This window comes from Osmerus eperlanus, chromosome 13 (assembly GCF_963692335.1).
Source record: "Osmerus eperlanus chromosome 13, fOsmEpe2.1, whole genome shotgun sequence".
Lineage (NCBI taxonomy): Eukaryota > Metazoa > Chordata > Actinopteri > Osmeriformes > Osmeridae > Osmerus > Osmerus eperlanus.
Window position 1 is genome coordinate 12132636 of NC_085030.1, and position 9675 is coordinate 12142310.

General features: G+C 40.6%; 1 protein-coding gene across 1 annotated transcript; it reads left to right on the forward strand.

Annotated features, from left to right (window-relative positions):
• The first annotated feature begins 1202 nt into the window (after positions 1–1202).
• On the forward strand, positions 1203–9344 carry stard15 (StAR-related lipid transfer (START) domain containing 15). Its single transcript, XM_062476244.1, has 6 exons — positions 1203–1727; positions 4835–4982; positions 5996–6099; positions 6552–6669; positions 7522–7574; positions 8287–9344. The coding sequence occupies exons 1-6, from the start codon at positions 1581–1583 to the stop codon at positions 8500–8502; spliced, it is 786 nt and encodes a 261-aa protein (XP_062332228.1). The 5' UTR covers positions 1203–1580; the 3' UTR covers positions 8503–9344.
• Positions 9345–9675: the final 331 nt, after the last annotated feature.

Consider the following 9675-nt stretch of genomic DNA (forward strand, 5'->3'; position numbering starts at 1 on the left):
TCACTGTCTGCCAATACTTCCTGTGTACATGCTGAGGTTAACTTCAATCTCAAAACAATCTCTGCGTTGCCACAGTGACCGCATCAGCTATAGACAAAATAAAACCTGGAAACCAGTTGTGCAAGGGGTCAGTGCCCCAACTCTTAATCTCAATTACCTGTACCAGCAATCACTGCAGTAAGATGAATGTAGAGTCCCCATTGACAAATTACCACAAACAGGTAAAGCAGCTAGGTGTCACATTATGGAAACACTGGCTCAATAAAAATGATAAAACATATCTCTTCAACAACTGGTTATACAGTTCAAAAACAAAAGATATTTGTGCATGTGATGATGACATTTGAGACTGATCCAAGAAGATTGCAAAAGCAACTCAAAAAGCAGATTTCTATCGACAGGCTAGTTGAGCTTAAACAGAATTCATCTTTGGCAGAACGGGTGTCAGTGTTTATAAAAGTTGAGTAGATATAATTGGTTGCAGAAGTCCAATGGAATCTCTCCTCTAAACATTCTCAGGCTTCAAGTCCTTGTAATAAGAGGGACCTCTGCCCAAATGTCTTGAATCACCGATGTCAGGCTAAACATTGGCCAATGGTCACCATTCTCAGGAACGGAACACTCCATAGTGAGTGTCTCAGAGCAGTGTCTGAGAACAGTCTCATAGTGTTATTGTTAAGACCTTTTTCACCCCATGACTAAGTATACTTGTTATTGCTGTATGTCTACAACACAAAGTATTGTGAGTTCAGTTGGTAACATATGGCATCTCAAGCATGAAGGCAATAGTGTAGCATTATACTTGAGCATCAGATTACAAGGGCAGATGTGTGGAGGTGACAGGGTCAGGAGGCTAAAAGAGAAGTGCCAACCAGAATTACCCTCTAACTACTCAGCTTTTTAGACTTTGACCATCCCTCAAATCACAAAAGAAGATCAATCATTGAGTTATAGCCAGCTGATCAGAAATAGTTGCAGTGAATATGATGTCTGAATAAACAGACATGTAGTCTGACAAACTTTATGCCCACACATAATTACATAAGTGCATAGTTAATGCTTCAGGCAAGTAAACAATGAACAACAGCTCTCAACAAACCAGTTGAGGCAACATCATAGCTAAGGACAACCGGTCCGCTCATGACATCTGATATGTTGTTCATCTGTCAGTCTGGCTAAATGCGCGGTCGTGTACACTGCCGCACCTGAAAACCAGGATATCGGTTACGTGTCGCCTCACCTAGGCCTATTCATTGCGGTCCATCACTGTGACGACTGATACCGAGCGAGAGCTGCGGAGAGGATACAAGCACATCGAAGCCCCTGCTGAAAAAAGGGGGTGCTGGTAGTTTAAGAGTAGGCTACTCTTGGCAGAAGTTACTGCTCAATCAGCCAATCTCCGAATTCAATCTAAGTGAACTGCTTATAGTTGCTTGGACATTTATTGTATTATCATCAACGTCGAGGTTGACATTGCAGTGGGAAACGAGATCTGATAGGCTCTAATAGGGATTAACGCTCTTCGTCTTTCGTCGGTGTCCACCTGGTTAATCTGTACCTCCGTTTAACGATTTAAGAAGATGCCTGTTCAAATTCCGGACGATAAAGATTTCATCTCTTTCAAGGAACAGTGCGAGAGCCAAGAAGGATGGATAGCTCGCTACAACAAGGGAGGCGTGACAGTATGGTGCAGGGCTGAAGAGAGTAAAACTGTTCAGAAACTGAAGGTAAGTCTAGTATCAGCATCTGTGAAAGTCTGCACTGCGGAGAGTATAATTAGGGAATGGAAGTAGGAAAACCGTTTGGAAACTGATTCGTATTTTAAAATAATGCTGTCAGTAGCACTTTCATCCTTCTTTAAACATGGAAGACGATATGTTTTCCCTGATATACAACTTTCCATTGTTTAGTCTTTGCTTCCAACGGTCTAGTTAGTGTAAACTATTAGCATAGAAATATAAATGAGATGTTAACCATGTTCTAAGGTGGTAGTTAGTTGAAGTATGTTTTGAAGATGCCTATGCCCTTGGTCCTTGTTACAGTTACCATGCACAATCATTACATACCAAGCATATCTCAAATACAAAAACCAGCTTGCTTCCAACAGATACAGTATTACAGGTGATGATCTACAATCCTGGACACTCCAGAGGTTACTGTTGTTTAGCTAGAATTTTTTTTTTTCATAGTCAAAACATTCTGTATGTCTTTGTCAATGAGTTCATATGAAAAATCATTTACATATTAGCACAACAACTTTATTAAGAGATCCTCAAGTCATATTAGTCCTGTGAAAGAATGGAATGAGGACCTCTCACATTAACAGTGCAGGATTACATTACATGTGCGGGTGTTTGAAGTGGTATATTAATTTGTGGTACATTTCCTTCTTGGTGCAAGTAATGCATGATTTAGGGACTAAAGATCAGTTCCACTGGCCAAAGTTTGTTGTCAAGCTGACTGTCAATGAAAATGCATAGTTACATAGTTACATACATAGTTGATAATGAACTTAAAAACCCCCATATTGTTTGAGATTCAAACCAACTGCTATGCTTTCATTTCAGAGGAACCGGCTTCTTACTATCTATCCAGCCATCTGTGAGTTATAGAGCAGGCTGCACTGCCTCTTTAACCATATTAGTTGCACTCAGCACAATTACTAGTGGGGGCAATTCTCCATCCCCTGCACTGCAGAGTTCTATGTGTTCCTCTGTTGTGTGTTCTGTCTTTCACAGCAACAGCAGAACCCAATAACATTCTCATGAACTCAGCTGTCTGGCTTAGAAATGCTTCTGCCTTGCAACACTCATTGGAAACTCATTAGGCAGATGCACAGGACAATAATAACAGTAAATCTTTCGATAGATTTTGCAGAGAAGCAGTCATAAAAGTAGACCTATGCTCCTGTATCAAAGTTATCTTGCTTGTCACAGATTAAATATTGCAGGCTCATAATTGTGAATGTCATTGAGAGATAGTTATGATGGGTAGGGGAGGGTATAGCTCAGTGGTTAGATAACTTCTAATCCCCCCTGTACTGTACGTTGCTTCAGATGAAAGCGTCGGCTAAATAAATGCATTTTATTTTGTTATTATATAACACCGTATTGTTATCTTAAAGGTCCTATTACAAACGGTCTACTGTGCCTTTCTGTACACTCCACTATGGCTTGCCAATAAATTGATAGATCCATCATCAAAAGATAATGGAAACTTCCTCTCGTCCCGTCTCCTTCTAATGTGTATCTTAAGGAAGAGGGTGTTTATGTCCTTACTAGACAAGCTGTCCAGCATGCCTTTGGCCTGAGGGGAAAGATGAACTCACACAGACATTAGGCCACAGGTATCGCATGGCCCATTAGGTCCGTGAGGGCTCAGCCAAGCTGAGTAGGACCAGGTTGGGTTGTGCGTAAGACTAGTTGATCAACAGCCTTAGCCTGCCACGCAACACCAGTCGCCTGTGATGCCTCAGGATAGAAGCCTCTCCGAGGTGAGGAGCACCCAGGAGACGTACTGAAAAATTAAGAGCGGAAAACTATGGCAGTGTGCTAGCAGCAACAGAGGAAACATGAGACCTTCAGGCTAGCTACTGTATTAGCCATTGGCTTCAAAGAACCTGTCTTGAAGGAAGAAGAGAGGAATCGTGTTGGATGTCCATTTGACCCCCCAGCCTTCCTCTTGGTAAATTCTAAAATAGGTCGGGAAAACCTGAGGGGTAAATAAATGGCATGATACGCAGGATAACATCTGTAACATTTTGGGGGGTTCTGTAGATGAATGAAACTGTTCCCTACAAAAACGAAACAAATAAGAGTTAATAGACTTTGGTTAATTATTCATGAATCTTTCTGGAGCGGTGATGCGTTTCTCGTCATGAATAATTGAAAATGTTTGCAGGCACTGACGACATTCCATTCAGAGGGGCTGTTGGTTCCAAGAAAGCCGTGGGTGGAAATATGGAGAGACTGTCGTTGGGGAGGCATGGGGTTGGACGGGGGTGTCTCATGAATGATTAAGCTAACGGCAGTAGGGTACTGATTGAGTTACATGGAGCTTCTTCTGGGCTGACCCGCATAATATCTGATAGAGTTGCAACTGTTACATTCTTTCAGTTCAGTCAAAACCCAATGAACGAAAGAAAATACTGCAATAGAGAGTGGAAAGAACTGACATCCTTACCCGAGAGGACAGACTTCCATCCTCACAAGCAAATTAATTCTTTGAGTTTTTAACTATTTTGGAAGCTAGATGTCAGTCTTTGAAATGTTAAGCTCATAACGAAGCAAATAGCCCATCTTCACTGTACTTTTAGAGTTCTTTTTTTCAAATGAGTATTCAACTCAAGCATTTTCATATTTAAAAAATATGTAAGCCTTTTGAGGATGTGAAGGGCCCATGTAAGGGAACTCCTTTCAAATCAATTCAGTATCACTAGACATACTTTCAATGTTTAATCCTGACCACCAAATTTATCCTCTCTCAGAATCGCAAAGAAACCCCTAAATGGCCTGAGGGCACTGGATATCCTACGGTACACTGCGTTCTGCAGCAGGGCTGCGGTGTAGACTCATCAGTCACTTACCAATGTGTCATAAGCTGGGATGAAATCCATGTATTTTTTATTGTTCAGCATCAGCAGTGGGGTAGCTCACACAGTTGCCTTGGTAAAAAAAGAACAGCGACAGTAAACAAAAGTAATATTCATCAGAATATCACAATCATCAGAATCTGTCCTTTTGTGATTTGGGCTAAGCTGATTCTCTTTAAAACGTTTCATTCTGTCATTCTTTCACATTGTCGTTCTTTCATGTCTTTGTGTTCGTTCTTACAGATGAGAATAGTGTGCAAGGATGTGACAGCAGAGACTCTTTACGATGTCCTCCACGACACGAGCTACAGGAAGAAGTGGGACAGCAACATGATTGACACCTATGACATCGGCAGACTCACTGTCAATGCAGACGTAGGATATTACTCCTGTGAGCCCATTGTTTATTGATAAACCTCTTGGAATTAAAATCAATATTCAAGACATGTAAACTATAGCTACAGTGCTGCAGCAGAAGGGTATCGGTGACTAATTAATGGACAGTACGGATAGTTATAACACAAAGTGTGTGTGTGTGTGTATGCATTTTGTGTGAACAAGAGAGACAAAGAGAGGGTGACTGAGAGAGATAGAAAGAAGTGAAAAGAGGAAAACTAGGGGGAGTAATTGCCTGCGAGGAATCTTGCTCCTCAAGGTCAAAGCAGAGAACATCCAAATACTTTAAGCAGAGCTGGAGGGATAGCGGGAGAGAGCCCCACACTAACTCATATGGAGCACTGTCATACACCACCTAATGCTTCAGTACAGCTAAGTAGTCCAGAGAATCAATGAGACCTAATTTATGGCGGAGGTTTTCCCCTCATGCAGCGAACCTTTCTTCTGTAATGATATGGTGAGCAGATGAAGAGTTATGGTAAGACATTGATACCATGGTTCCCACAGAGAGGTGACAGAGCAGATTTACAGAGTACTAACTTCCTTTGTTCTGTCTGTCCTCTCTAACTCTGTCAACTTTGATGTGTTTTATGACGCAGATTATTATATTGCTTTTCCACTGTACCACAATAGTAGAGTAATTTTAACTAAACAGATTAGGAAAATATTGATTCTTTACACTGGCTATCAAAAGTTGTGTTGAGATGGATGGATTAGTCATTTTGGGCTCTATGTCATGATAGAATTGCTGCAGTAATGTGCTGCATCCTTGTCAGTAGTTCGATAGACTTAGGTATAGTGGTAAACTATACAGAATAAACTACTACTGAATGTAAAGTAGATGCACCAGAAGTTCCCCAAAGATTGGCAGTTTATCAGGCATACTTGTCCTTTTTCATAGAAAACTACTAAACTGATTTGTTGACTAATGTGGGTAGGGATTTTGACACACCTTATATAAATCACATAATAAGTAATCTTCCCATTTGTCATTATTTCTATTAAAAGGGAAGTGCCCAAGCCCATTGAAGAACAGAGATTTTGTCACCATGCGATCCTGGCTCCCTCTTGGCAACGACTACCTGATCATCAACTACTCTGTCAAACATCCGGTATGATTGTGGCTGGCTGTGAACTTTTTTGGGGGGGGTCCCTAGATACAGATGCAAGATCAGATTACCCTCTCCTAAATCTTCCCTTTCAACCACTAAATCCAAAGTGGAATTCAAAACTGAGACCTTGACCTGTCAACAGTGCATCCACACACAATGCCTAGAAAACAACAGGATCAAAAACACAGAAACAGGACAGTATCTCTCCAATTCTTCCTTACATGAAATAGAGGAAAGAAAATGTTATGCTAACTGGAAGTATAACAAATGCCAAATTCGATTGCCCAGTGAGAGAGCTTCGTAGAGCTACCTAGACTGGGACGAGGTCCTAATCTGTGTCTAGGAAAGCGATCCCACGTGTATTGTGATCAAGTGAACAGCTGAGCAGTGTCATTTGTACAGTGTAATTAGTGCCACTGAATAATAAACGAGACTGAATGTTCCCCTTCCAGAAATATCCACCCAAAAAGGACTATGTCAGAGCTGTGTCACTGCAGACCGGTTACCTGATCCAGTCCAACGGAGCCAGCTGCTGCACCCTCTACTACCTCACCCAAATGGATCCTAGAGGTAACCCTCTAGCTATGTGTATACAGTGTGTCCAAAATGATTAACATAACAGCACGTGTTTTTATGTACATGGAACAGCCTGACTCCTTTGCCTGCAACACTGTACCAGGTACAAGAGGATCACTGTGTGTCTGGGGTGGGATGGAGACACGGCATCGACTGTGTATATAACACCCAAAGACTGCTGTAACTGCCCCCACACTGGATAAGCTCAAATATTTTTGTGTACACAAACGCAATCCTTGAATGTGCTCAAACAGGATGAAACTGGGCAAGATTGCGTTTCAGAAGGTTTCTTTTCTTTGTAAACATGTTATGCCAGCCTACTGCTTATCTAAGATTTCTGTCTGGGGTGTGTGGGGGGGGGGGGGGGGCGTGGGCGTCTGCTGTTGTATGCACAGTAGTATGCCGTTTCTAATGCCTATTTGTTTTTATTTATGGGAGTCTTGTTGTCCTTATTCTGCTTCAGATAAGTCTGATTTTGAGTTATATATAGTTATAGTTATATATATTATATAGTTATATAAATATTAGGAAAATGCAAGAAGCCTTTGATGCCACCAGTAAAACCACCTCAATAGACATGTTTTATGAATTTGCTGATGTCATGCCTTTCCACGCAGCTTGCAGATACAGCCTTGATAATTAATGTCTTCCGTTGGAGTTTGCTGTACTGTACACTGGAGGCTTCCCGAGCCAGCTGTGCCTGGCAGACATATGGGACTCTCCCACATCCCCAATGCGCACATACACAAGACACCATAACTTCAACAATGAACGTGTCTTTACTCTTCACTGTGAATACTGTCAACACTGTAATTAAGCCTGTATGTTTGTGTTTCTCATCTACAGGTTCCCTACCTAAGTGGGTGGTGAATAGGGTGTCTCAGTTTGTTGCTCCTAAGGTAATGGGCCTCAGCTGGTTTGAAAACTTATCTTGAGATTGAAAGAGCAGGGGAGAGGCTTGTATAGAAGATACAAGGAAAATGGGATAAAGAAAGAAGGGTATAGGTTTGTGTGTGGATGCATGCATTGTGCACAGTGTTTGGAGTTGTGTTTAGAGTTGTGAATTACTCATCATTAAAATAGTAAATGTTGCGTCTCTATTTACTGAGAGACAAAAAGAAATACAAAACCCAAAAGGGTCCATTGCCAGCTTGTTTAGGGAAAACTACAAGTAATGGATACCTCTGCTTCCATCTAGTGGTGATATCAGCTATTAGATTTCTCTAACTTCAACAGATTTTTTAATCACAATCCTGCATTTATTTGAAAGTAGGTACTGTAAATTAATCAAGTTAAGACTTATAAATGTTAGATAAATAATCCAGATTAATAAAAATAAAAATCATAATGATGTAATGTCAATTAAAAAATGAATTATTGGAACAGTTTAAGTTAAGTGTTATTTTGGCTGAAAGGCTCGTACAGGTGTCTACTCTCATATAGTACATATTGCTTCAGAAGCAAATGAGATGGGTCCTATTAATCACCCAAAAAACCTTCAAATTCCCCAGAGTTAACCCTCAAAAACGTTTAACAACTACCAATACATCTGCATGCTTTCTACAAATGTACGACATGAGTAAGTGTGTGTACTCCCTCCATCTTTCCCAGGCCATGAAGAAGATCTACAAGGCCTCCCAGAAGTATCCAGAGTGGAAGCGGAAACACAACCCCAACCTGAAGCCGTGGATGTACCCCGAGCAGAACACCCTGCCCTGCATAAACGTGGCCGACCTAACCATCCAGAGAGCCGACTCCCTGGAGAACATTGACGAGAGCTGCCTAAACGAGGAAAAAGCACAACACAGCGACGATGAAGAGACTTAAACTACCCCACAATCTGACTGTCTGTACATAAAATATACTGGAACCTGTGTGCGTTGTGTGTGTGAGGGTGGGTGTGTATACACATGTACTGTACATGTTTGACCTATTATTTTGACCTGCAAATTTTGAGCCTCACTGCAACGTTCTGTTTTATTTCCGGGGTGGAAACTGTACAGAGAATAAAGTCAGGGGTTTTTAACTCTATATTTTAAAAAAGCATGGTGATTTGGGACAGAAGATGAAATATTTTGATAAATATGAAATATTTTGTGAAATATTCAAATAGCTTACAAATATGCTAGCTGCTATGTGCATCCTGAATGTCCATACTGTGTACTAAAATGGACCGCATCTTCATTAGGTATGTCCATACTGTAACATAACATATGTTATTGTTTCTAGTTATGTCAAATTGGGATCCTTATCAATATTCAGTGTTCCATAATACTTTAATTTGTTTATCTTTGTTTGATTTGACTAACAGCTTTCTCAGAAGACATTGACATTGTATGCACAGGCCTGAAGTGCTTTCTAGTGGTAGACATGTGTAACAGTTCTACTTCTCCGGAAGTCATGAGTGTTGGAACAATGGAATGTGTCCATTTGTAAGGAAATGAATTACCACAAAGACAAAATTACTTTTGTACAGTGGCCTACTGAGGTATCTGAAGTTAATGGGTCAATTGCAGCAAAAAATATAAAAAATAAACAGAAAAACCTGACTGATCAGTGTTTTGGAACACACTTTCAAGGTCATTATGTTGTTGTTGCAGTCATACCTTGGCAATGCGTGTCCTGATTAAGTATCAAAGATATTTCCTTATCAATAAAGTTTTTATTTCAAGGGATGTCATTGTGTCAAAATATACTCATTGGATTTATCAGATATCAGTGATTAAAATGGTGAGGATTGCATCCTGATTACACACTTTCAGATATGTTTTGAGTGACTATCTCAAGGCTGGAGTAAAAGTTCAATTTTGATTTCAGTGTTTATGTGCAACTGAATCCCTTTTCATACATACAAATGTAGCTGTGGGCCAATCCTTAAAATCTCTATTGTCTCAGGCACTTCCTGCTTCCCATTGAGCCACTTCCTGTCTCCATCATTCAGGTTGTTGTTGTTTCTGCAACTGGGAGGAAACACCACTGTTGACTGATTTCTTGCAACAC